The 25,643-nt window shown below is 54.4% G+C and overlaps 2 protein-coding genes across 2 annotated transcripts; one reads left to right on the plus strand and one right to left on the minus strand.

Annotated features, from left to right (window-relative positions):
- Positions 1 to 255: 255 nt before the first annotated feature.
- Positions 256 to 15,012, plus strand: UBE2Z (ubiquitin conjugating enzyme E2 Z). Its single transcript, XM_039227685.1, has 7 exons — positions 256 to 678; positions 2,663 to 2,735; positions 4,675 to 4,862; positions 7,195 to 7,306; positions 10,115 to 10,227; positions 10,673 to 10,763; positions 12,956 to 15,012. The coding sequence occupies exons 1-7, from the start codon at positions 362 to 364 to the stop codon at positions 13,124 to 13,126; spliced, it is 1,065 nt and encodes a 354-aa protein (XP_039083616.1). The 5' UTR covers positions 256 to 361; the 3' UTR covers positions 13,127 to 15,012.
- A 1,255-nt stretch (positions 15,013 to 16,267) lies between these two features.
- Positions 16,268 to 25,086, minus strand: SNF8 (SNF8 subunit of ESCRT-II). The gene is made up of 8 exons (XM_039227886.1): positions 24,944 to 25,086; positions 24,560 to 24,610; positions 21,842 to 21,980; positions 20,193 to 20,297; positions 19,483 to 19,555; positions 18,388 to 18,529; positions 17,481 to 17,555; positions 16,268 to 16,488 (listed from the first exon to the last, which is right to left on the minus strand). Exons 1-8 carry the CDS (start codon positions 24,995 to 24,997, stop codon positions 16,351 to 16,353), a joined length of 777 nt encoding a protein of 258 aa, XP_039083817.1. The 5' UTR covers positions 24,998 to 25,086; the 3' UTR covers positions 16,268 to 16,350.
- Between the last annotated feature and the right edge of the window lie 557 nt (positions 25,087 to 25,643).

Consider the following 25,643-nt stretch of genomic DNA (forward strand, 5'->3'; position numbering starts at 1 on the left):
TTCCTCCTCTTGTCACACTTGAAAATAAAATATCCCACGACACGGGACTCTTAACCGCTCCTCGACGTCCTGGCACGCCCCAGACCCTCCGCCCACAAAGCGGGAGACCAACGCAGACCCAGAGCCCCGGCCGAGCCGGCTTGTTCCCACCCCCTCTCGCCCTGGAGGACCGTGGGTGGACGCTCTTGCCGAACGCCTCTCGCTGGTCGGGCGGGGGTGGGCGGAGCCAGCGCCGCCCGGGCTGTGGAAGCGGAGGGTGGGGACACTCTGGCCCGGCTCTCGGTGGTGCGGGAGCGGGAGGGAGCAGCGGCCGCTCTGGTCGGCGGACGTGCTGCCGAGCAGTCCCGGAAGCGAAGCAGCGATGGCGGAGAGTCCAACTGAGGAGGCGGCGACGGCGACGGCGGGCGCCGGGGCGGCAGGCCCCGGGGCGAGCGGCGTCGCCGGTGTCGTTGGCGTTAGCGGCAGCGGGTTCGGGCCGCCTTTCCTGCCGGATGTGTGGGCGGCGGCGGCGGCGGCGGGCGGGGCCGGGGGGCCGGGGAGCGGCCTGGCTCCGCTGCCCGGGCTCCCGCCCTCGGCCGCTGCCCACGGGGCCGCGCTGCTTAGCCACTGGGACCCCACACTCAGCTCCGACTGGGACGGCGAGCGAACCGCGCCGCAGTGTCTACTTCGGATCAAGCGGTGAGCCGGGGTTTTTCCTCCCCCAGCCCCGAGCTCCGGGGCTCGACCTTCCCCCCCTTTTCCCACTACACCCCCCCCTCCCGCCCGCTGCCTCCGCGCTTCCCTCGCGGCGGCCCAGCTCCAAGGCCTACGTCTTGCCAGCCCGGAACGTCGCGATCCAAGTCCCCTCTCCCCCCTCCCGCAGCTCCACACGCACCCAACCCCTCCTCGAGTGCCCGGGTCCGACCCCGCCCCTCGGCACCCTCCCTGTAGTCCTCCTGTCTCTGTGCCCGACGCCCTCCCCCATACCTCCCGCCCGAAACCCGACCCTTTCGCGCTTCAGCAACACCCCCTCCGGTCTTCCGCGCCGCCTCTCTTCCCCCCTTCCCCACCCCAGCCTCGCTTGATGCTGCCCGGAGGCCCCACCCATCGCCCCGCACCCCCGCGTCGTCTCCTCCGGAGCCCCGTTTGTAACACACGTACATCTTGCTTTCCCTGGCTCGAGACTCGAGGCCAACCTTTCTTTTTATTCCCCATCTCCTCAAACCCTCTCCCCAAGTCTGGGTCGCGTCCCTCACATACCCGCAGTCTCTTCTTGAACCACTTCTCCAAAACCCCAAAGCTGTCCACTCTCATAACCTGTTCCAGGAATGCACGCCTCCCCCCCGCCCCCCCCCCACTCTGGCTTGTAATATCCCACTCAAGACTTTCTTGTATTTTTCCCTCTGGGTCATCTGGTTTACTTTTCTGAAGCAAATACACCCCGTTCAAATACAGGAACAAAGGCCCACGTCCTTTCTGTGCCTATTTCTTGGGTGACTGACCTTAGATCGTATCATTTAATAGATGCTGTTTTGGCAAAAATGCTTAGTGTAGAACTTACCGCATCGGAAAAGAGTAGTGCTTTTTAGCTGCTTGGAATCCTGAAAGCTGTGTCCTGATGACCAGCCTCTTCCTCTCCCGCCCTCGCCCACTGCAGCCACTCTCGCCTAGGTAATCCCATCCCCCACGCTCCCAAGTCCCTTCACTTGTCTCTATGTACCTCTCACGGTGGTAATAAAAATTGAACAGCACACTGTGTGTAAAGTGCCTTGCTCAGGGCCTCACACAGATGCCAGCCAGCTCCTTCCGGGCTGCCACCTCTAACTTGAATCTCAGCGCCCCTCTCTACTCCTGTGCCGTCTTCCAGTCCTGACTTACCCGTGAGTTGTGCCAGTACTGCGTCCCTCTGTCCCTCTGCTCTCTCACTTGTTTGCCCTTTATGTCCCTGGGTACCCTAGCAAGTGTCCCTAGGCTTTTGCCACCCAGAATGCCCTCTAGACCCTTGCTCACAACTGATGCATTCATTCCAGGTTGTGCAGTGCAGCCTACAAGCCCTCTCATCTACAGTAGGCACCGCGCCTCAGCTTTCCTTCCCCGCGTGAGATTCTCGGCAATTTCAGAGGCCCCCGCCCCCACCCCGCCCGGGTCTCCAGTCTGAAGAGATCTCTGCTCCATTCCTGCTCCTTGCTAGCTTCCTTCCTTTACTCCTCTTGCCAACAGCAGTCCGCTGTATGGTTTACGGAATTCGTTTTTGTTTTTTTGTTTTTGTTTTTTTTTTTAGTGGAGTTGATTATGTCTTCCCAGCTACTGAACAGTCTTCATTGAGCATTCAGCTGTAGTACCTGGGAATCTCGGAGGTGGGGAGTGAATGAGCTGCCCTGTGGGAGGAAGAGAGAGTAAATGGGATGTGGCTTTTCCAGGGTGACATCTGATGCCATTGGGATCTCTGATATTTTTCCCCCCTCCCCCGGAGGAAACAATGCCCTTTTGATAATAATTTGCTCTCTGCTTGCCTGACAAGTCCTCAGCTGGGCTTTCTCGGCCAACAAGACACTTGTGGTACCAAGCACCACTCTCTCAAACCCCGGCCGCCCTGAGGTGGTAACAGCCGCTCTGCTCAAGGGATTCCCCTCTCTTCTCCTCTCCCTCACTCCTTTCCCCACCTCCTCTTGGTGTTATACAGGGATATCATGTCCATTTATAAGGAGCCTCCTCCAGGAATGTTCGTTGTTCCTGATACTGTTGACATGACTAAGGTACGTAACTCGGAAGGGGTTGGGGGCTACCGGGAACCTGGGCCCAGAAAGTTGGAAGAGCCTAAAAAGATGATCCACCTCACACCCCTGTTTACATTAACGAATAAAGCAAGATCCCAGGAGAGTCTGTGGCTTGCCCAAGGTCACACAGTGAGGTGGGGCAGAGCCCTGAACAGGTGTCTTTTATGCAGGGGCCAGCAGGTCTGGGTGGCTTGGAAAATCCATGTTTATGCCTCTGGTCCCAGCCTAACTATTATTAGGACACTCTTTCACTCTCAAAAATGCTCCAGTTTGGATGATAAATTGTATGATCCCCCCCCCCCATTCATTTTAACTAGCCAGTTCTTCCCCCATCCTGCCACTCTTGACTTTTATGTAGAGCGCTATAAATCAGATGCAGAGAGAAGGTTGGGGATAGGGGCGAGCCTGGGGAAAGAGTTGATGCTTAAAGGGCCTTGCTTAGGCTCCTGTCCTTACTGGTAGCTGTTGAATGTCCCTATCCATCCCCCAAGACCATTCCTGTCTTGTCTTCCACATAACCATGAAGAGAGCTTACATTCCCTTTCCATAGATACTTGGGCCTCTCTGTCACTGACTGCTCTCCCCGCAGGAGTGAATGTGCCCTTGAACTGCTGTTGGGAAGACATCAGATTTCCTAAATCTAGTCTTGTTTAAATGCAAACCCTTGGTAGTTTCACATTTCTTAACAGTTAAAGTTCCAACTTTATATTGTTGGCATATCTATTTTTTGTTTTGAATAGGTTTCCCTGTAAATTGATTTTTTTTTTCCTTTTACGTGGTTGGAAATGTTTTTCCTGGGACATCGTGTGCTCGGTCGAGTATCACCGTTCATATGCTAGTCCCTGGGGTCCCAGAATTGATGTCATGTTGATGCCTTTTGAGCTTGCTGTTCCAAATGGCCGAGGGCAAAAAGATAATCCGGGGCGCCCCACACACAGAGTTGGGGCTGAGGCATTGGATTGCAGGTCCTCTTTCGTCTTGCTGTTAGAATTCTGAGCAGACTTAAGTGCCCAGGAGCCTTTGTAGAAGAAGAAACATAACGGGGTCCATTCAGCTTTTTCTCCTTTCAGGAAAAGCTTGTTCAATAATCGTGGCCAGAGGAAAAGAGTTTAGCGTTCTGTTTTAAGGGATGTTGATTTTTTTTTTTTCAACTAACCTACAGTGTTGGGGGACTTTCTGGGGATGGTCTGATGGGCTTCCCAGTGGACCCTGAGTTCTCCCCGTTCTGTTGTGTGTCTTTGACACAGCTCGAGGGTGCCTGGGCCACATCCTTCGCAGTAGAGTTGAGCCCCGTGCGGAGGAAGCAACACCCTAGGCCTCCATCCCAGCCCTCAGCTCTGCCCTGTGACTGGCACGGGTGCTGTGGCCTCCGATCCCGTTGATCCTTTCCATTCATCTCACCTCCCCCTCTTCGCCCCACAGAAACAGGGCGTGGTCGCGTCCTAGGCATGTTTAACCTCGGCAAATCCCAGCAGATGGACTCCGTGAAAATACGGATTCGTTTCTCAAAATTAAACCTGCTAGGATAGTGTGGTACAGATTGGCCCAGCGGTGGTCCATCTCTATCTGTTCTCTCTAGCACCCGGTCAGGGAAGTCTAGACCAAAACCACGCTGTACGGGAGTTTTAAAGGACACTCGGGGGAGGGCGATTTTGATAGATTCGATTTCCACTTTGGGCTCTGCCTTTAGAGCGTAATCCCTGAGCAAGACGCCACTCCGCTGTAACGGGATTCCGCAGAATTCTGAACACCCTCCTCCCCCGTATGCGTGAGCGCAGGCTGTTGGCCCTGCACCGTGAGCTCTGGAGGATGGAGACCGGGTGGAGGCCCTGCCTCCCGTGTGGGTAGCACGCGGAAACCAGGAGGGGTTGGGATGGGACGTCACCTCACGATTTTGAGATGGGGTTTTATTTTGCAGATTCATGCATTGATCACAGGCCCATTTGACACTCCTTATGAAGGGGGTTTCTTCCTGTTCGTGTTTCGGTGTCCGCCCGACTATCCCATCCACCCGCCTCGGGTCAAACTGATGACAACGGGCAATAACACAGTGAGGTTTAACCCCAACTTCTACCGCAATGGGAAAGTCTGCTTGAGTATTCTAGGGTAAGAGGAGACTTCTCTAAGTGGCCAAGTTGGTTGCTAGCAGATAATTACTCCAGGCCAGCCTTTATCAGCCAGGGTTCCTCACCCGGAGCACGGGACGCAGGAAATGATTGGCGTGACTGGTTCCTCAGTTCTCCCCAGGACAGTACACGAGGGGTGCCATCCTAGGCGCAAACGAGAGAAGTTAACTTAGGACCCACCGCGGAGACCGTAGCGAAGTGACTCTCCCTGAGCAGCAGCAGTGCCTGGGAACCTGTAGCCCCCGCGGGTTCTGGGGTTCCGCGCTGGACTTCGACATCGGAAACTCTAGGGCGTAGGGCCCAGCAGGCTGTGTCTTTCGAGCCCTCCGGGTGGTTTTTGGCATGCAGTCCAGCCAGCCAGAGAACCACTCCCTTAGGGCATCAGGGCTTACCTCTCTCCCGAACAGGTTGAGAGAGGCCGCGGGTCTCTGCCCTTCTAAGATGGTGGGTGTCTTGTTCCCAAGTCTCTTCAGTGAGTGGCTTTGGAGGTGGCGGCGGTGGTGGAGGTGATTATGGCATTTTAACAACTGAACGGGAAATGAGGCTGGAGATCACATCAGACAGGAGACAAGTTTCGGGAACCTCTGGATTCTGGGCGCAACTGAGATTTTGCTTTGTGCAGTTCTCACTTGGCCCCTCTTACTGCCTTTGGGGGTTACCAGTTCAGAATGGAAGCGCCTTCTCACGTATTCTGGATGGGTCTTTCTCATGTAGGCTGAATTTCTCTGGGGCGGAGGCCAAGTGCAGGTCGAAGTTGGGAAAGTCGCCCCAAGTGGGGGTACTGTTTTCTCTCTTGTCCAGCGGTGTTGCCCAGGGTGTGGGGGGGAAACGTAGCTGAACCAGACTGGAGATGCGCTGCTTTCTTCCTTTTAATCTCTCAGATCCAGGGATGTGTCCTGTGATGGTGGCAGTGAGGAAGTCCTTCAAAAGAAGTTGTCCTTAAAGAGATCCTTTAGGTCGCCAGGGTTTTTGTCTCTGCTGGTAGGATAGCGGTATATATAGCCCACAGGGGCGAGGCTCCTGGGGGTTCCCTGTGACATTGGTGCATGACCGCGTCCTTGTACCAGGCTCTTCACCAGGCCGGTATAAAACCATTTGGAACAAACATCAGCTCGCGTTAGAAACGGGGGAAGTCAGATGGCGGGTAAAAGCGGCCGAAAGGTGTGGGGTAGAAAAGGAAAAGCTGCCTTGAGATTGAACTTTTGCCATGACGAGTCACATGAGTAGAAGATTCTCGTGCGTTCTTAGTGGACTACCGCTTTGGTTGGTCAGCCTCTAGGTCCTTTCCTCCCGCCCCAGCAAAAAGGCTTGGGGCTGCCTTAGCGACAAAAGAAACGTGATGAAAATTTACCTTGTTGACTTGGCTCCCCAAATATGTGAAGTCTTAGCGAGTGCAGGGCCGGTGTTCCTGGGGGAACAGAGCTGAGGGGAGCAGGCTGAGGAGAGGGTCCAAAGAGCAAGCCTCGATGATGGGCTTGCCTCCCTGGGCCGCTTAGCAGGGCTTCCCTGAGCTTAGCAGGGAGAGGGGGTTGGCCAGTTCACTTGAACAAGCCTGTCCTGGCTTAGGTCGTGTTCAGCCTCCAGATCAGGCGGCATCTGAGCTAAGAAGCAGCACCATGAATGTCCAAGCTGCCCTCCTCCTCCAGTAAATCCTCAGTCAGGTGTATGGAGGAGAGGAACAATTTTGGTGTTCTCTCTTATTCCAGAGGGTTTGCACGCGTTACTTCAGAACCTCTACAGCGTAGAAGTGCCCCTTACTCGCTTCCTGTCCTTCGGCAGTGTTCCGTAGTCTTCAGAGGGTTCGACACTCTTTGGGGGCTGGATATAGAACAGGATCCCTGATCACCAACGCCACCCCCCACCCCCAGCAAGGCCTCTAACCAGATGACTTCAGGCCCCTCTGTGCCTGTATCTGGGCTTCGGTCCCCTCCCTGAATCCTGGAAATAAGTAAGCTCTGAGATCCACAGAGGCTAAGTGTAGACTGCCTTTGAGGCTGTTTTCCTACTCCTTTCATTGTGATGAACGGAACCTTCCCTGGTTACTGTTTCTTTCTTAGGCCAATGAAAATCCCTTCAAAGTTATCTTGCTTGCTTTACCCTCTTTTCTTTTGTCCCACTTGATAAGAGGATTAGGTAGTTGACTGATTTCTGGCTAATGAGGTTGAGACAGGCTGGGAAATTCCAGAGCATTAATAGTGAAAGAGAAAGTTGAGTCACTGATGGTGGTGTGGTGTGGCCCGGCCCCAGGGTGCTGGTGCACTAGTCTTGCTCTCCCGGCCTCACCCCTTCCCTTCCTTCTGCGTGTTTTGCAGTACGTGGACCGGCCCTGCCTGGAGCCCAGCCCAGAGCATCTCTTCCGTGCTCATCTCCATCCAGTCCCTAATGACTGAGAACCCCTATCACAATGAGCCTGGCTTTGAGCAGGTAATGGGGGGGGGGGAACTGGGGGCAGAATGCTGGGTTTGGAGAGGTCTGCTTGAGGGTCCTGTTTGTCACCATAGGAGAAAAAGGGAGCTGGTTTGTGTATTCCTTGAAAATGAATTTTGTTCCCTGTGAGTCATGATAACACTGTCCAGTTATTTCCATATGACGTGGGTTCATCTACAACATGGGAGTTGGGACTTAATCTACAGCGTGGGAGTCGGGAAATTCTAAGCCTGCTTTGGGGGCCGTTTTGCAGTTTTGTTTTTCTGTATGTGTCCGTTCTCCAGTATCCCCTTGAGGAGTTTCCTAGTGACTTCTTCCTGTTCGCTGAAGGGCCACAGGAGCCAGTCGTCAGCCAGGGCAAGGATATTTTAGTCGAGGGGGCTCTTGGGTGGCTCAGTCGGTTAAGTGTCCAACTCTTGCTTTTGGCTCGGGTCATGATCTCCCGGTTTGTGGGTTCGAGCCCCACATCGGGCTCTGCACTTTTAGCGTGGAGCCTGCTAGGGATTCTCTCTCCCTCTCTTGCTCTGCCCCTCCCCCACTCGTGAGCACACACTCTCAAACTTTAAAAAAAAAAAAAGGAAAAAAGAATATTTCAGTCAGTGCTGCCGAAGAGAAGGCAGAGGAGAGTCGTATTTTCCAAGGATATGCTATTTGCCGGCTACTGGTTAAATTCTTTTTTTTTTTTTTTAATGTTTTATTTATTTCTGAGAGAGAGAGACAGCGTGAGCAGCGGAGGGTCAGAGAGAGGAGGAGACACAGAATCTGAAACAGGCTCCAGGCTCCGAGCTGGCAGTCAGCACAGAGCCTGATGCAGGGCTCGAACCCACAAACCGTGAGATCATGACCTGAGCCGAAGTCGGAGACTCAACCAACTGAGCCACCCAGGCGCCCCAGAATTCTTACATATAATATCTCATTCGATCTTTATACTAACTCGGGATAGATGTTGTCCCCACTGTCAGATGAGGTGATGGTGACATGGAAAGGTTGGTTAACTTTCACAAGGACACACAGATGGTGGTAGAACCCAATAGTTGCCCTGGAGCCCAGAGTTCCTCCATTGTTCAAAACCCCCAGCCGGGATTACTCACAAGCAGAAGAAAAGAGTTCCAGTACTAATCCCCAAAGATAATAATTCTGTCAAGGTGATTAAAAGTTTAATTTTTAAACTCTTTGACTAGAACAAAGGGAATTACCACTTATGAATGCACAAAAGTCATTCCCCCAACCGTCCTTTCCAAACAAATTGCGTATTTGATTTCAGGCTTCGGTAGAAATAGAAAAGGCCTTATTTGCTAACCAAAGAGCTGATTTTAAGGTCTTCCCTGGTCTGGAAATTTGAGAGGTGTGATTTTTTTTTTCCTCTCTTTTTTTAAGATTTCATTTTTAATTAGTCTTTACCCCCAATGTGGGGCTTGAACTCATAACCCTGAAGTCAAGACTCCCACAGTCCACTGACTGAGCCAGCCAGGCATCCCATGACTTTTATTCTTAGTACTCCAAAACATTCTCCGTTCACAGCCCCCTGGTGTCTAGGTGGCTTTTTCGCGGCCCCCCCCAGCCCCCCCCGGCAGAAGGAAGTGCCCGGCTGATCCCTTTCTTATGTTGTTAGGTCCAAGCAACTTCTTCCTTAAATAACTAAAATGGTTTAAGGACAGGAAGAGTACTGTCGTTGGGCCCCACACAACTTTGACGATCTTGGAATCAGATGGGACCCACTGTCCCCATTTGTCTCCCCCATGGTGTTCATAGGCTACTTGCTAGTTATCCTGGTAGTCAGGGACAGGCCGGCTTCCCAAAGATCATGTATCATCAGAAAGAACTGAATCGGGTTTAACGTAAGAACTGACCCACTGGGGGGCATCTGGGGGGCTCAGTCATTAAGTGTCCGACTCCTAGTTTCACCTCAGGTCACTGATCTCACGGTTTGTGAGTTCGAGCACCACACCAGGCTCTGTGCTGACAGCGTGGAGCCTGCTTGGGATTCAGAGAACTGACCTTCTGAGCGCCAGCTAGTAGTTTGCCTGGTGTGACAGGTGGTGAACGCTGGTTTTCCTCAACGCGCCCCACGGCACCCCTGTGGGTGCATCTCACCGTGATGCGTTTCGGAAACCACGGCAGTGGACCGAGGGTGTGCATCTCTTTCTTGTTCGTGCCGTGTTTTTATCAGAGGCCGAGGTTCTGATTGCTGGGCTGGTGGCAGGAGGAGCGTTGAGGAGCAATGGAAGAGTTACAGGGACGGAAGACTGTACCCCCTCCCGCTGACACTCGCGCATTCATGCCGGCTTTCTCAAAGCTGGAGTTTTCTTTTGAAGTTCACTGTCTACTTCCGATAGATTCGTATTCATTGGCGCAGGGCTTGCTGGTGGACGGCTGCAGACGTGAAACGGAGTTAACCGGGAAGCATCCTGGCCTTGACAGAGTTCTTTACTGCGACTCCTAACGTCAAGTGTACCTTCCCATCCCCGCCACCATTCCTACCATTGGTTCTTTCCCACAGACTCGACCTCAGAGGCCTCTCGTTTCAGCCTTAGGGGACTGGGGGGTGGGGGACTAGTTGGCTGCTTACAGGTTGAATGACGTGTAACAGAGGCTGGGTTTTGGCCTGCGTGGCGGGGGAGGCGAATGGTCTCAAAAATAAAACCTTAGTTGCTCTTGGTGGATCGGCCCCGCGGTCGGAAAGGCAGTCTCCCTTGATGCGTTTGCTTGGGTCACGTGCCCCGTATGAATCCTGAAGTCTCCCCCTGTTGACTTTTCTCTTTGCCTACATCCCGTACTCGGCTGCTCTTGGCTGTGCGGTTACAGGAGAGACATCCTGGAGACAGCAAAAATTACAACGAATGTATTCGGCACGAGACCATCAGAGTGGCGGTCTGTGACATGATGGAAGGAAAGTGTCCCTGCCCCGAGCCTTTACGGTACGTATGTGGCAGGAGAGCCCACGGGGTGCTTGGTGTTCTGTTTGGAGATTCTGCCCGTTCGTCCCCTGGAGAGTCTTTGGGGCAGAATGCAGTGTGGGGCACCCGGGGGGCACCGCAGAGGGAAAGATGTGGCTCGTGCCTTCCCAGGGCCGTGGCCGAGAGTCACTCGAGGAAGTTCAGAGAGCTTCTCTTTACGTGGAGAGGGCGCAGCCCGCCGGGAAAGTCCTGACAGTCACTTTCCTTTAATAGTCCCTGACGTAGGAGAGAAACCAGCCACAGGCCGTCAGCTGTCCCTTTTTCCCTCTTGCGTTGAAAGATTGCTGAAGGGTACCGCGTCCGGGCTCGGGAGCCGCCTGTTTGATTTGGCGGCGGGGTTAGGCGCGGAAGGGGTGCGCCCTTCCCCGCCGTGTCCCTGACTTCAGCTTCTCTGCCTGTTCTCCAGCGGGGTGATGGAGAAGTCCTTCCTGGAGTATTACGACTTCTATGAGGTGGCTTGCAAAGACCGCCTGCACCTTCAAGGCCAGACGATGCAGGTAATTCAGCCCGTCACCGCCTCCAGACGCCTCACAGCACACCGGGTAGACTCCCCCCGCAGGGGTGGCGGCCGCGGCCCAGAGAGGAGACGGACTCGCCTGAGTCGTGTCGCACCACTTCTCAGTTGTCGGCGGGCGCGAGCGAGGGGCCGGTGCGCAGAGTCCGAACCGTCCTGTGGGCTGGTCTGGAATGCCTCCCCCCCGTAGTAGTCTTTTCAGACCAAGAATGCTCCGCCTCCTCAGGATCTGCCACCGTTACAAGGGTGAAGCCTCTGGGGGAGGTGTGTCCCTAGCTCAGCGGGGTGCTCTGAGAGCGAGGCCGAGGGCGACGTTGGGCGTGTGCCGTTGTGTGTTGAAAGAGTCCGTGACAAAGATGGTAAGCGCTTGTTTGGTCTCTGCCTCCACCCGGGAAGTGCAGCACTTAGGGGCGCCTTGGGGGGGGCGGGGAGGGCTCAGTTGCCTAAGTGTCCGTTGGCTCAGGTCATGATCTCTCGGTTCGCGAGATCAAGCCCCGTGTCAGAGTCAGCACTGACAGCACGGGGCCGCTTGGGGACTTTCTCTCTGCCCCTCCCCTGCTCGTGCTCTCTCTCTTAGAATAAACAAAAACTCTTAAGGGAAAAAAAAACAGAATGCAGAGTTTAGGCTTGTTTTGAAGAGGAGGTTCTAATTAAACCAAAGTGTAAATGGGCTCAAATATAAAAACCCCGGTTGTTAAGACTCCTGCTGCCCCGCGGGCCAGTTCTTGCGTCGCTTGGATCACTTACTGGCGTCTCGCTGTCGAATCGTGCTGACTTGCACACGCGACTCAGCCCTCGCAGATCCTCTCCAGCCCTTGAGCCCAGCGCTCGCCACCAGCAGTAGGAGTAAATGTCTTCGTTCCTCCGCTGCTGCTGCTTAGAAACGCTCGTTTCCCCTTCCGTCCTTCACGGACTCCCCACCCACCCGCCGCCTTCAGACTCCAAGGGCAGGGGCGCCCGGCCGGCTCCGTCGGTAGAGCGCGCGACTCTTGATCTCAGGGTTGTAAGTCGGAGCCCCAGCATTGGGGGCACAGATTACTTTAAAACAGAACAACAGCCTCAGCGGGCAAGGGCGGCTCAGGGTCCGCTTGTTTCCCGACCCCTTTTTTTTAGAGTCGCAGCTGTGTGCCGCCTGCCATGGGCTGCTGGCCACCAGGACGTCTCGGGGCTGGGATTTGAAAGCATTTCTGACATTCACTCCGTGGAGGAAAAATAACTCGCGATGAGAGGAGAGGGAAGAGCAGCGTCTGGGGAGGAGGGAAGTGGGTGGCCGCGGAGCCAAGGCTGAGAGCGGGAAGCTCGGGAGGGCTGACAGCCCCAGAGGAGGCGTGGGGTCCAGCCTTCGGGGACCGTCACCCTCGTGAGCGGGGCCTCGTGTTCCCTGGCCTGAGGGCGCCGTGGGGGGGGGAAGAGTGCGGAAGGCGTTGACGTGGGCGAAGCAGAAAGTGAGTGAGGGGAAGGTCGTGGACCTTTTCGGGACTCACCGGGAGAGGGGTCCCTGGCCTCGCTGCTTTGCCGCCGTGTTCTCTCTCCGCGCATTTCACGTTCCTTTTGTTTAGACCCTCCGCTCCAGCCATAGTCCTTCCTGACACTTTTGGGACCGTTAATAACCTCTTTCTACAAAACGTTTGGAGATCTTTGATGTGGGATTGGGCCGGGTGGCCCTGGAGCGAGCCCCAGAGACCTGGACAGGAAGGTGGTGACGGGTCTCTGGAAGGCCTGAGTTCTAGACTTGCCCGTGACGTTGGGAAAGCAGGTTCCTTTTTTCTCAGTGTGTGAAAAAAGAAGGCTAATTTTTCTCGCGTGTGGTTTTTACGAAGTTCGCTGGAAACCGGCGCCTTGCAGGATTGCAGCTCCGGTCCGGAGTTTCTGTTCCTGATCCGCCTCACCTTTCCTCTGGCCTCCTTCCACATAGCGGCTTGCAGGGAACAAAACACATCTTCGTGGTGGCCCCCGCCAGACCTCTCTGGGTGCTGAACGTGCCACAAGGTTCTAAACTATTCCTGCGTTAGGTCGCCTGCCGGCGGGACCTCAGGGCTGCACCGTCCTCCGCTCCAGCGACTCCCGGAGTCGAGGAGTCGAATGTGCATCTGGCGTGGGCCCGGAGCTGTGCTCTCTAGGGGGAGCCATCCAGACTCGAATCTTCCATCCCCCTTGTCTCCTTTTCCCCCACAGGACCCTTTTGGAGAGAAGCGTGGCCACTTTGACTACCAGTCCCTATTGATGCGCCTGGGACTGATTCGTCAGAAAGTGCTGGAGAGGCTGCATAACGAGAACGCCGAAATGGACTCTGATAGCAGTTCGTCTGGGACAGAGACAGACCTGCATGGGAGCCTGAGGGTTTAGACCCTGCTCCCCTCGCCCCTCCCCCCACTCGAGAGTCCCAGCAAAGTCCCTCCCCCACCCACCCCAGGGACGGAGAGGCACTGTGTACCTCCCTCCAAACGTGACGTCATCCTGCAAGATGGCAAAGGCCAAGCGAGCTCGGGTCCCAGGCTGTGGGAGTGGGGAGGCCGTTCCCCATCTGACCTCCCCGGCTCTCGAGCGCCCGGGGCTGTGTTCGTCCCATAGCGGGGCCCCAGGGCCCTGTGCAGGAGCACCCCGGCCGAGGGCCTCTGGCACAACCGCGACAACTGACACACCTCTCTGCGGGGCCGGCTCCTTAGGCGTAGGTGGGAGACAGAGCTGAGATTCCAAGAGGGAGTGTGCGCAGCCGATCTGTGGGGATACCCGGAAGAGAGCTGGGGGGGAGGGGGCTGTCTGTGACACTTGAGCAATCTGGGTGGTTGTCTGTCTGTCTGTCTGTCTGCAGTCTTGAACGCAGGGCTTCCCGACGCCCTTTTCCTCCCCGCCTCTCTTCATTAGTTCCCATGGGCTGGCATAATTTTGTCTCTCCTAATTTATAGTCACTGTTCTAGACAGACCAAAGAGCAGGAACAGTGGTGGAGTCTAGGCTGCTGATCAGTAAGCTTTACCTAGCACCTGAGCACCTTTCTCCCCTGCCCCCCGGCCCCTCCCCGGTCCCCAGAGGTAAACGTGACTGGGACTGAACCAAGGTCTCGGCCGAAGCCCACGCAGGCACCCCGAGAAGCCGATTTTGTCCCCACAATCACTGGTTTGAAAAGTTCCCAGACACGGCCGGCTGCTGTGCGCACGGCATTAGAGCCACTACATAGAATAGTTTCTTACAGGTTTTCGGAAACGCTCGCCGCGATGAGGGTACTTCTCCTGAGGGCGGGGTGCAGCGGGGGGGCGCGCGCCAACCCTGTTGGGTCCTGGTGTGTTTTCACCCCCGCCTCTGCCTCCCCTCCCGCCCCCTGCCTCAACTTCAATGCCCAGGAACTCGTGGGGAGCAAGGTAGCCAACGGCACAGGGGGCTGGGACTCTGGGCTCCTCTCCTCCCCTCTCCCCTGCCCCCTCCCCCCACCCCAGCTGCTCTGTCACTAGCTCTGATGGGTATCTGCCTGGCCGTGTCGCTTCTCTCTCCGTATCTAGCTGCAGCAATCCTTTAGCTGGTTGGCTCGGAAACACGTGCTGTAGGTGCCCTGTGGTACTGGGCGTTGAGGGAATCCAGCTTTCCCGTTTTTGGCGTGTTCTCCCCGTGTTTTCCAGATTCTTCCTGTTATGGCTCCCGGTGGGGCGTTGGTGACCCATGTGACGCAGGGCCTCAGTCAGTACCCAGCCACGCGAGAGGGAGAGGCGAGAGGGAGAGGGGCACTTGTACCTGCCCCGCCCACCGCCATGGAGGCCTCCTCCTGGGGAGGGGAGATGTCGTGGGACTTCCCGGTGGGGGGGGCGGGGCAGAGGAGTTGGGCACCAAGGAGAACGACCCACTTGGGAGAGCAGGAAGCAAAGAAGCTGGACAGGAAGTGGGCCTGGGGAACGGAAGTTGATCTGGGATGCCTAAGGCAGAGTCTTCGACTCAAACAGGGTCCCTGCTTCCAACTTCCTCTTCCATTCCCAGAGCTAGCACAGGGCTTAGAAGGATGCCCTTGGTCTGTCGGTCCAGTGGTTGTCTGTCATCCATTTAAGTGTTCCCACTTTCAAGTGACAATCCTCTCCTTGGCCCTGCCGCAGGCAGACCATGTCTGGCGGACCGGCCTGACTTTTACGCCCTAATCTTGAGTTGAGGAAATATATGCACAGGAGTCCAAGAGATGTCTTTATATCTGACTGTACATAAATGAAGTTTTTTTTTTCTTTTTGGTGCAATAAAGTTTGTTTTGGCAGAAGGAGGACGCGCCTGTGGGTGTGGGAGGGTCTGTGCAAGGGGAGCCTGGATTGGCCTCAACCACCACACCTGACGCCCGGATCTGACAGTGTCCGTGATCAGTGAATTGCCCAAAAGCCACTGGTGACAACTTTCCCACCGACCAGAAGCAGACGCGCCACCTTGGCCTCAGCTGCTTCCAGTGAGAGGCTCCCTCAGCCTGGCAGTGAGCATGGCCCACGGGGACAGGCAGCTCTGGAGCCCGGGCACCGCCTGGGCTGTGTCTCCTGGTGAGGAAAGGGGGCCTCGAGTCTGGATAATCCAAACCACTGGGTTCTCTGGTTTCTGGCACTTAACCGGCCCTTAGGAATTCAGCATTCAGACCGTGAGGACGCTGCTTCGCCCAGCCTCGGCTCATCACCCCCACCCCTACTCAGTGAAGGCACCTGCCTCTGGCGCAGAGGCTTTTCCTCTCAGCCGACCACGCGCATGGGGAGAGGTCACGCGGTGCCGTGCCGCGCGAAGCCCGGACACAGGAAAGGGGGGCCTGCTGTGAGTGCGCTGAGGCGCGGGCTGCTCACTTTGCTTCTTCAGCTGGCAGCCTCTGGTGGAGGCCTTGGACACTTCGCCCGAGACACTAAGGGTGCCTACTTAGCTGAGAGGAGTGGTCGTGAGGATTCGGGGCGGGGGGGGGGGGGATATAAAACGGTGTGGGGTAGGTGCTCCTTCCCACCGCTGAGGCTGGAGGAACCCAGTGGGCCGCACGAGGGGGAGAGCTACTGGGAAGCGAGAAACGCCACCACGTAGGTGCACTGTTGGGTCAGTGCCCCTGGACCCCACGGTTTCCTCTACCCACCATCTAACAACCTCGGCTTCACTCAGCCGTGTCTGTCAGAACCTGCAAGCCCTCGGGGAGGCTGGAGGAGAGGAACGACTGGCTATACCTGCTTCCGTCCCTTAGTTAGGGTCTGCTGGTTTGAGATCAACATTTTTATGAGGACCGGGCGGGAACTAGTGGGCTGTAATTTGTCTTGGGGCTAGAAAGAGACTAAGCCATGTAGGCAGGAGACAGCCAGCCTTCATTCTAGACCCAGCTTTACCGTGAACTTGTAGGTGACCCGTACAGGTCACTTCCTGCGTGCTCGTTGCTCTGTGTCACCCAGGTCCTCGTTGCTGGATAATTGAGGTTTCTCCCCATTAAAGATGCAATGTGAAGGCACTTTATGAAAAATTATAATGGGTGAAAAGTATAGAGGCAACAAAAAAACATGGAACTCTTAAAAAAAAAAAAGTTGTTCAGGCTTTATTCACCAACAGCCCCTCCATCCCCCGCCCGCCCGCTGCCCCCGCACCCCCGGCGTCAGGGCAGCGCTGCTCTGGCCTCCTCGGCTGTAATCTCCTGGGCGTAGAGGTCGGTGAAGAGAGCTGGCAGCCAGTAGTGGGCCTCCCCCGGGGCCTGCAGGTCCAGCCAGGCCAGCCCTTCCTTCAGCAGGTGTTCCTGGAGGGAAGAGGTGGGGAGAGGCGTCTGTGAAAAGGGTAGGGTCGCCGGAGGGTGCACGGACAGCTCCCAAACCTATTTGGGCTTCACTGGGGTTTTCAAACCAGATCTGCCCGAGTGCCTTCACACACTTACACAATCAGACTGCGGTTCCAGAGCTGTCTGGCCCTGACCCTGGCCTGAGGTGCAAGAAGTGCTACCGAATCACTTCCCCGTGCTGATGGAAAAGGGGGGAAAGGCGAGCAGAGCGGGGCGTCACGGAAGGGATGTGGGGGGCCACAGAATTGTTCGCTGCAGGGCCCTGGGCAAATCCCTGACCCTGTTTCCCAGAAGCAAAATGGAGTCACCGTTTTAGTTCCGTGTCCGTTCGTTGCCTTGTGGGTAAAGCTTTACGGAGCAGTGAATGGAAGGGCCGTATTGGCTTAGAACGGACTCAGCAGTTCCTACAGCTGCAAACAGGCCCAAGAGGGGCTGGCTGTGCCCAGCATCATTAAACAGATATTTTTGCTACCCTGCTTTCCAGAAGAAATGAAGCCTAGTTAAACTGCCTGGGTAAGGAAGAAGGTATGAAAGCCAGGGTTACATTCTCATACTCCTCCCTCCCATCAGCCTTTCGTTAGTACCATGAAATCTGTAGCTAAAAAACTAAGTACAACATGCAGTAGAAGAGTATACGATTCCGGCTGTGGAATGAAGTAGTTAAAAACTCCCCTCGCTCTGTGTGAACGGCGTTACTTCCGACACAGACTGTGTGAATGGTCTGCCCAGGCTCTGCCAGTCTGGAGCCAGGAGAGGTGGGGGGCTCGCCTACCGCAGTTGGGAGCCTGCCTCGGCTGTGCCTCTCAGTGCCGCCCTCAGACGTGGGGTCGCTTCTGCGTGCCTTCTAGGCAGGAGGCCAGCGGGCAAGGCTAGGCTCTGCCCACGTGCTGCCTGTCCACCCTCCTCCTCCAGTCCGGGGCCCTGTCTTCTGGGCCGTTCCGAAACTCACATACCAGCACTTGCCGCGCTCGCTCGGTCTCCCATTTCAGACTGGCTTTGATATCGCTGACGGTCACGTAGCCATTTTTCTGGAGGAAGGAGGAACGGGCAGTCGGTTAACGGCGTGCTTTCCCTAAGAACCCAGCGTCTGCCCCGCAACCGCGGGGTTACCCATTGGGACCAAGGACTGCCCTTGGGCGAAGCCTAACCTGAGAGCGCAGAAAAAGAATGTTTAGAAGTCCCAGCAGAGCGAGAGAGAGAAGCGATTTTAAAGGTAACAAGAAGTAGGGTGGGGGCTTCAGTCCTAAAAAGGGGATCCCTGGTACTAAAACATTAGACTTTCTCCGAGAACTTTAGAGAATGGCGCGACTCAGAATAATGAACTGGCAGGAAGGAGTGGTGACCTTCCCCAATATGCCCCTCCTTGTTTAGTTTTGTTCTGGTTCTAGGAAAGAAAACCAAACGTGTCTTCCCTAAAGCCATGATAAGGATCTGGGGGAAGAGGGACTGTGCGTAAGGCACGCCGAGGCACAGGGGCCCGGTCAACGAGATCAGATGTTTGTTCTGAAGAATCCGTCGGTAAAGTAGTTTGAAGAAGGTATCCAAGAACCTGTCTACACGAGAAAATACAGTCCGCTGTCTGCATGTCTGTCTGCCCCGCTAGACTGTAAGCTCCTCCGGAGCAGGGACAACGTGGTCCCCGTCGTCCTGCGTGCCACAGCCTGGCCCGGTGCTTCGCACTGTAGCTGCTCAATAAACGTCTTCTAAAGAAGCACAGGTCTGAGTAGTGCGTCCCCTAGACAGTCCCAGCAGAGGACCTGAGTTACGGGGAAAAGGCCAGAGCGTTCCCCCCCCCCCGCCCCGCTCCCCCAGCGCGCGTCCCGCCCCGTCGGCCCTGGGCCCTCGGAAGGCGCGCTCTACCTCTGCCAGCTGCAGCACCACTGTGTGGTCCATGTTGAGCTCGGCTGGGACGGACTGGATGAGGTAGGTGCCACCCACGGGGATGATGCCAAAGCCAGTACCAAGCGCCTTCAGTTTCTTGATGGCCCGGATGAGGTCGTCTCTGGGGTGGGGAAGAGCCGCTGAAACACCTCTGGCAGGCCAGGCCTAGCGACGGCGCGCTTCCGGCTCGGCCCCTGGGCTGGACACCCGGACGGGAGACTCAGAAGACCGGCGACAGTCAATGCCGGGAGTGAACAGGCGGGGTCAAAGGGCACCAAACGGTGCCCAGGACGTTTGAGGGAGGCGTTACCAGGTATCAGGCTCCGCACTCAGCTAACCACGCGAACCCCGGCCAGAGGTCACAAACATGCCTGCGCGAGCCCTTCGGGAAATGTGAATGAATGAGCTCAAGGCAGGGGACAGCAGGCAGCGGTGTGAACTATGGCAGAGTAGAACACGCTTATCCACTTTTGCAAAGGGCAAACCAGCTGCTGACTGCTGTGTGGAAAGTTGGGCCCGCTCCTGCTGGCTTTTTCCTAGTTAGCAATGAACTCAAATTAGGGGGTAAAGAAACCCCACAAAACAGTGTGTAGACCATATACCCAGCCCACATACTGACAGCTTTTTTTTTTTTTTTTACCATGTCTCACACTGAAGTCCCCTAGAGAGAGGCCGGGCCCCATCTTCTGACCCCCAGCCCCTGCCCCAGCCTTTCTGAGTGCATGTGCTCATTTCCTTAACCTCGAGTAATCCTGCGTTTACACAGCCTCAAGTTTAAAAGAAAAAAAACAGTAACAGTACACATGTATACATGAAAAAAAATAATAATGCTTAGAAGGAAATACACCGAAATGTTAACAGTTGTCATTTCTCCTTTGGGAATGGGTGGTTTTGGGGTTTTTTTTTAGATCTCTGTACTTTCAGTATTCTAAAAAGCATGTTGGGATGAAACAATTCCTAAAGGAGCCTACAGATAATGAGCAGGAAAGAGAAAAGTTTTTAAGGAAACTTGGTTTAAAAACCTGGTTTTTAAAGACTTTTCTATATTGCAAGGGATTGGAAGGCAAGACCTACTGGCTGACATCCTGTGCGAATTTGCCCCTTCCTTTCAACACCTGCTGATGTAGTTCCTCGAGAGTTATCAGACCTATCGGAGGGGAGAGGAGACCAGATGAAGGATTACCTTTATGGCTAAACCAAACCAAACGTTAAAAAAAAAAAAACAAAGGCAATGTCATCTCTGAAAAATTATAAGCCCTCACGTAACATCAAGGCTATATCTAATTATGGCCAATGATTTATAACTGGTTCTAAGCTTTCTTTCTTAACTTCAACACTGACCATTCAATGTGCTTATTAAGATGACACCACCGGATGACCACTGTTAGGTCACATTTTGGGGAACACCAAAACCTGGCATCACCCTACCTTGGAGTGGCAGGGCCTATAGTAACTAATGCTAAAATCATAACCCAGACATACTGTGTATCAGAGGAAAAGGCCTAGCTCCTACCTCCCTGTTTTCTATACTAACTAGGGGCTCCCTGGGCAAAAATCTCTAGAGAATACAGACAATCAATCCGGTCATTTCATTTACCCCTGGCCATGGACACCGGCCAGAGATTCAACTGCATGAAGCGGCTGAGACACATTCTGAAGACCTAACAGCTTCTCAAGGTCTTACTGGCTGGCCTGTAGACCGGAGGATGGACAAGCTCATCTGTCAAGGTTCTCTCCCTCTCAGGGAAGTCCAAAGCCCAGACACAGGACTTAGCCACCCTCACCTCCATTCCGGTGCTTCAGGGCCAGGCACACTTCAATAATCTGAACACCCAGCTCGTAATAGAAATCTCCCACGCCTAGCATCTCAGACCAAAATCCTTTTCCAGCTAAAAGACAGAAAGACAAAAAGCTAGGTTATATGTTGGTTTATGTCTATCCTTTTCTTTCGAAGCTGGATTAAAACATCTATCCTGTGGGAAGCCCTCCCTGCCTAGCCTACGTCCTTGGGCTCCATTTCCTAATCAGGAACCTGAAAACAATCACACGCTTGGCAATTCCTGCTAAAAGACAGACTCAGGCAGTTGTAAAGGGAGGGCCTTCTAAAAGGCATTTCTATTTGGCTAAGTGGCTCCAGGATATTACAAAACTGAGTTTTCTAGGGCCCCTGGCTGGCTCAGTTGGTTAAGCGGCCAGCCGAGTTCAGCTCAGGTCATGATCTCATGGTTTATGAGTTTGAGCCCTGTGTCATGCTCTGTGCTGACAGCTCAGAGCCTGGAGCCTGCTTCAGATTCTGCATCTCCCTCTCACTCTGCCCCTCCCCTGCTCACACTCTGTCTCTCTCTCTCAAAAATAAACATTAAAAAAAAAATTTTTTTTTTTTAACTGAGTTTTAGGGCACCTGGGTGGCTCAGTCAGTTAAGCATCCAACTTCGGCTCGGGTTATGATCTCATGGTTTATGAGTTCGAGCCCTATGTTCGTGCTGATAGCTCAGAGCCTGGAGCCTGCTTCAGATTCGGTATCTCCCTCTCTCTCTGACCCTCCCCTGCTCACACTGTCTCTCTCTCTCTCTCTCTCAGAAATAAATAAAACGTTAAAAAAATAAAAAAAATAAATAAAATAAAAACTGAGCTTTCCTTTCCTAAAGCATACAATGAAATATAATGGGACATATGGTATAGACAAGGCTAAGAAAAATATGCAGGCCTGGCATTCAAAAACCCATCGAGGACCATAGTTGATTGAGTAAAAGCTGCCAGCTAGAGAGTAGTAGTTATAGCATAATCCAATATGTTAAAAAAAAGTTTATAGGGGCACCTGGGTGGCTCAGTCAGTTAAGCACCGACTTCGGCTCAGGTCATGATCTCACAGCTCGTGTGTTCGAGCCCCGAGTCGGGCTCTGTGCTGACAGCTAGCTCAGAGCCTGGAGCCTGTTTTGGATTCTGTTGTCTCCCTCTCTCTCTGCCCCTCCCTTGCTCACACTCCGTCTCTCGCTCTCTCAAAATAAACATTAAAAAAAAAAGTTTATAAATATGATGAAAGTGTCCAGCAAGATAATCTTAGACTGTTAATATTTATCCCTCCAATTATGGGACAGGGTCAGGAGACTGCGACTTTCTCGTTTTCCCTTTTCTCACTCGTTGACTGACTGCATAATTACATGCTACTTTCATTAAAACGAACTTCTTTTTTTAATAACGGGAAGAAACGGCCATTAAACGGTCCCACGGCAGAGCCGTCAAGGGCAGGTCAGGTGCACTGGCTGCCAGCCTGCGCTCCAGCGGCTCCTGCTTTCCCATCAAAGGGGGCCCTCTGCCACCCACGCCACTGACCACACCTGGGGGCTCTCCATGCAGGCCCTTGTAGGAGAGCCTTCTAGAAGACTCCCTGACAATGGGTGAGGACCCCAAACCCCTGCAGACAACTCCTTACAGGCCAGAGGATCCACCCCGATAGTGGCACACATGTCCTGGAATTGCACCCGGAACTCCGGATTCTTCCGGATTTCCTGCTTGTGCTTGCTGGCAAACTCCTCCAGGTTGGTCTTGAACATGTCCAGCTGCTTTGACATCTGTGGGACAGAGAAGGGGGAGGTGAGGGGCAGCCCAGCCAAGTGATAATCAGATGCCAGAAATAAGTTCCTGGCCCGGGGTGGGGCAAGGGGTAAAATCACCTATTTCCTCCAGATTGACTATGATGCTATGTCTTGTTCCCTCTCTTTTTTTCTTTTCCTTTTTTTTTTTTTTAACGTTTATTCATTTTTGAGAGAGAGAGGCTGAGGAAGGGGAAGGCAGAGAGAGGGAGACATAGAATCCGCAGAGCGGGCTCCAGGCTCTGAGCTGTCAGCACAGAGCCCAACGCGGGGCTTGAACCCACAAACTGCGATCATAACCTGAGCTGAAGTCGGACCCTCAGCTGTCCGAGCCACCCAGACACTCCTCATTCCTTCTCTTTTTATCTCTAAAAAGAATGCCCTTCATGGCTGCTGTCAGCTGACTTGGGATGCCATGATGTTTCTTCAATTCCAAAACACACATTTTTGGGGGCACCTGGCTGGCTCTGTCAGTGGAGTAATCTCAGATCTCAGAGTTGTGAGTTTGAGCCCCACATTGGGTGGAGAGATTACTTAAAAACAAAATCTATAAAAAATAAAACACACTCCCCCCCCCACCATGTTCCTATTCTAAAGGCAGGATGCCTCTAACAATCAGTGTGCACATCGAATGTGGTGCTTTCTTTTCCTTTTTCCCACAGAAACTGTCAATAGATTGAAGATGCACCTCATAATTCATTTTGTCTGAAAAATGGTGGGGGGAGTGCCTGGGTGGCTCAGTCAAACATCTGACTCTTGATTTCAGCTCAGGTCATGATCTCATGGTTCTTGAAATCAAGCCCCACAGCGAGGAGCCTGCTTGAGATTCTCTCTCTCCCTCTCTGTGCCTCTGTCCCACCTGTGAGCGCTCAAAACCTCTCTCTCAATAAGTAAACTTTTTAAAAGATATTTATTTTTGAAAGCGAGAGACAGAGCGCAATCAGGGGAAGGGCAGAGATAAAGGGAGAGACAGAATCCGAAGCAGGCTCCAGGCTCTAAGGTGTCAGCACAGACGCAAGGCTCAAACTCATGAACCCTGAGATCACGACCCAAGCTGCAGTCGGATGCTTAGCCAACTGAGCCACCCAGGTGCCCCAAAGTTTTAAAAATGAGGGAATGCAGGGGTGCCTGGGTGGCTCAGTCAGTTGAGCCTCCAACTTCGGCTCAGGTCATGATCTCACGGTTTGTGGGTTCAAGCCCCGAGTCAGGCTCTGTGCTGACAGCCAGCTCAGAGCCTGGAGCCTGCTTCAGATTCTGTATCTCCCTCTCTCTCTGACCCTCCCCTGCTCAAGCTGTCTCTCTCTCTCTCCCAAGAAGAAATAAAACATTAAAAAAATTTTTTCTTTTAATGAGGGAATGCAGCAGTCAGAGGGAAATCTGGCCACTGACAGAAAGGCTAGATAAGAGAAAATGAATTAGGTGTGCAGTGACTGTTTACTCTTTCAGTCATGGACCTTTCTGGGAACAAACTCCAAATACAGAATCCCTAAGGGAGGGGTGTGGGCCTACCAGACCGCATTCCAAAGCTAAATGACTAATGGTTTGGGGGTTTTCTGACTTCTCGGGTATTCTTCCTTCCCCTTCTCTAATTAACAAAGCGTATCTTCTACCCACAGAGAGTAACCACTCCTGGCCAACACCTCATTTGCCACATATTAGAAACGTTATAATCACCATTCCCAGCTGACGCCCTTATGAGCGGGAGCTTTCAAAGGGCACAGCCTGTGTCTGTCTTTTCTCAGTTCCAGGACCCACTTCCTTGCTCAACTGCTTCCTCCTCCTCTTCACCAGTCACAATAACTGAGGTAAACTCGGGGCATGTACAGAAAAGGGAAGTGTTAGAAAAGGAAACCACAGGCACTGCACCCCCTCATTGACACAGGCTGCTGGAATGGACCTAGATGTGACAGTGGTGGTGATGGGCGACACAGGGTAAGCAATCCGTTCAGGTTATCTGCAGGCACTTCAAGTGAAAGCCTCCTAAATCCTACAGCTCTACCACCTACTATGCAGGTAACCTTGGATCAATCACCCAAATGTCCTCCAGTCTCAACTGGGAAGAGCAGAGTTCCCTCCTGATAGGACTGGCGGGATGAATCAACAAGACAGTGCATGGAGCAAAAACAGACACCACGTGCAAGGGATGATGAAAGCATGTGATCATTCAAAGTTGTCACCTGTCACTGTTATTAGCAAGTCGGTAAATGATCTGAGCAGCCCAGAAACCAGAATCCGCCAAATACTCTGTTTTTAGTTTGACCCAAACAGCCTAGGGGCATCCTGGTGGCTCAGTCGGTTAAGCCTCGGATTTCAGGCTCAGGTCATGACCTCGGGGTTCTTGAGTTCGAGCCCCACGTGGGGCTCTGTGCTGACAGCTCGGAGCCTGGAGCCTGCTTCGGATTCTGTGTCTTCCTCTCTCTCTCTCTCTGTCCCCGCCCCCCTCAAAAGTAAATTTAAAAATTTTTAAATGTTCATCCAAACGATCTAGTTCACATCAAAGGCGTCCTGTCCGCCCCGTTGGGTCTCCCTTCCTGTCTCCAGTCCTCCAATCGACTCACCTGGGCCAGCTGGTCCTCGGCCAAGACACTTCCCCGCTCCTTATACTTGGCCTGTCAGACAAAGAGACCAGCGTGAGTTGAGAGTGGAGGAGGGTGTCTCTTAAATGGTTTTCCTTAGGAAGGGGAATGAGGAGGTACATTAGACGACCCGTCTGTCGTGAAATTTGGAGACGCGGGGGGAAAGGGCTGGTGGACCTGGGGATGCTGACATTCCAATCCACCGGAAGCTGAGGAATCTCCGTTCCCCGGGACCCGAGCAGCCTGTGTCAGATTGCGATGGCCGAGCGGGGAGGGGGGCGCGATTTGAGGGAAACAGAGCTCTACTCCAAGACTTCAGTCTCTCCCGAGTCGGGGGTTGCTGTGGGTCGGCCTTCCTCTCCTCACCTCGGCCAGCTTCTTCTTGGCGATGGCGCCGGCTCCCACCCCTCGGCGATGCATCCCAACCCTGGGCCCGCGGGCCGCCCCGCTGCCGGGACCCCGGGTCTCCGAGTCCCGGGATCCGCCGCCGGCTCCCAACGCGGAAGCGCGGGCCGGGCGTCATCTCCGCGCGCCGGAAGCTGCGCGCCGACTTCCGTCCGCGGGGCTGCGCGGCCCCGCCCTCCTCTGGTGGCCCGTTCGGGAGATGCCCCGCGGAGCCTCGCGGCGGGGACGCAGGGGCGGGTGCGGCCGTGCGCTCTCCCACCCACGTGGGTGCCCGAGACCCTCGCGTGGCGGCACGGCTGCCCTTCCGCCGCCACCCTGCCTCCGGCTCACGGTCGCCTAATACGGGCCCGGAGCGGAGTCGCCCCGGCCCTTCCAAATTGTGCATGAAACCCAACCGGTTCAGCTCTAAGGGAGCCGACCTGTCGGAGTCAAATGCAGAGATTCTGACTGGGGAAGGCCTTAACAATTAAAAACGTGGACTCCAGGGGCGCCTGGGTGGCTCAGTCGGGCGGCCGACTTCGACTCAGGTCATGATCTCAGGGTTCGTGGGTTCGAGCCCCGTGTCGGGCTCTGTGCTGACAGCTCAGAGCCTGGAGCCTTCAGATTCTGTGTCTCCCTCTCTCTCTGACCTTCCCCTGCTCACGCTGTCTCTTTCTCTCAG

The sequence above is a fragment of the Hyaena hyaena genome, unplaced genomic scaffold (genome assembly GCF_003009895.1).
Source record: "Hyaena hyaena isolate Hyena2069 unplaced genomic scaffold, ASM300989v1 scaffold_29, whole genome shotgun sequence".
In the NCBI taxonomy this organism is placed as follows: domain Eukaryota; kingdom Metazoa; phylum Chordata; class Mammalia; order Carnivora; family Hyaenidae; genus Hyaena; species Hyaena hyaena.

Bases quoted from the DNA above. Each gene is read 5' to 3' on its own strand.
- UBE2Z (XM_039227685.1), top strand. From the start codon at position 362: ATGGCGGAGAGTCCAACTGAGGAGGCGGCGACGGCGACGGCGGGCGCC. The intron at 679-2,662 runs GTGAGCCGGGGT...GGTGTTATACAG, and splicing joins TGTCTACTTCGGATCAAGCG to GGATATCATGTCCATTTATA. The intron at 4,863-7,194 runs GTAAGAGGAGAC...CGTGTTTTGCAG, and splicing joins GTCTGCTTGAGTATTCTAGG to TACGTGGACCGGCCCTGCCT.
- SNF8 (XM_039227886.1), bottom strand. From the start codon at position 24,997: ATGCATCGCCGAGGGGTGGGAGCCGGCGCCATCGCCAAGAAGAAGCTG. The intron at 21,981-24,559 runs GTGAGTCGATTG...TCTGTCCCACAG, and splicing joins CCGAGGACCAGCTGGCCCAG to ATGTCAAAGCAGCTGGACAT. The intron at 17,556-18,387 runs GTAGAGCGCGCC...TCCTTCCTCCAG, and splicing joins TGGTGCTGCAGCTGGCAGAG to AAAAATGGCTACGTGACCGT.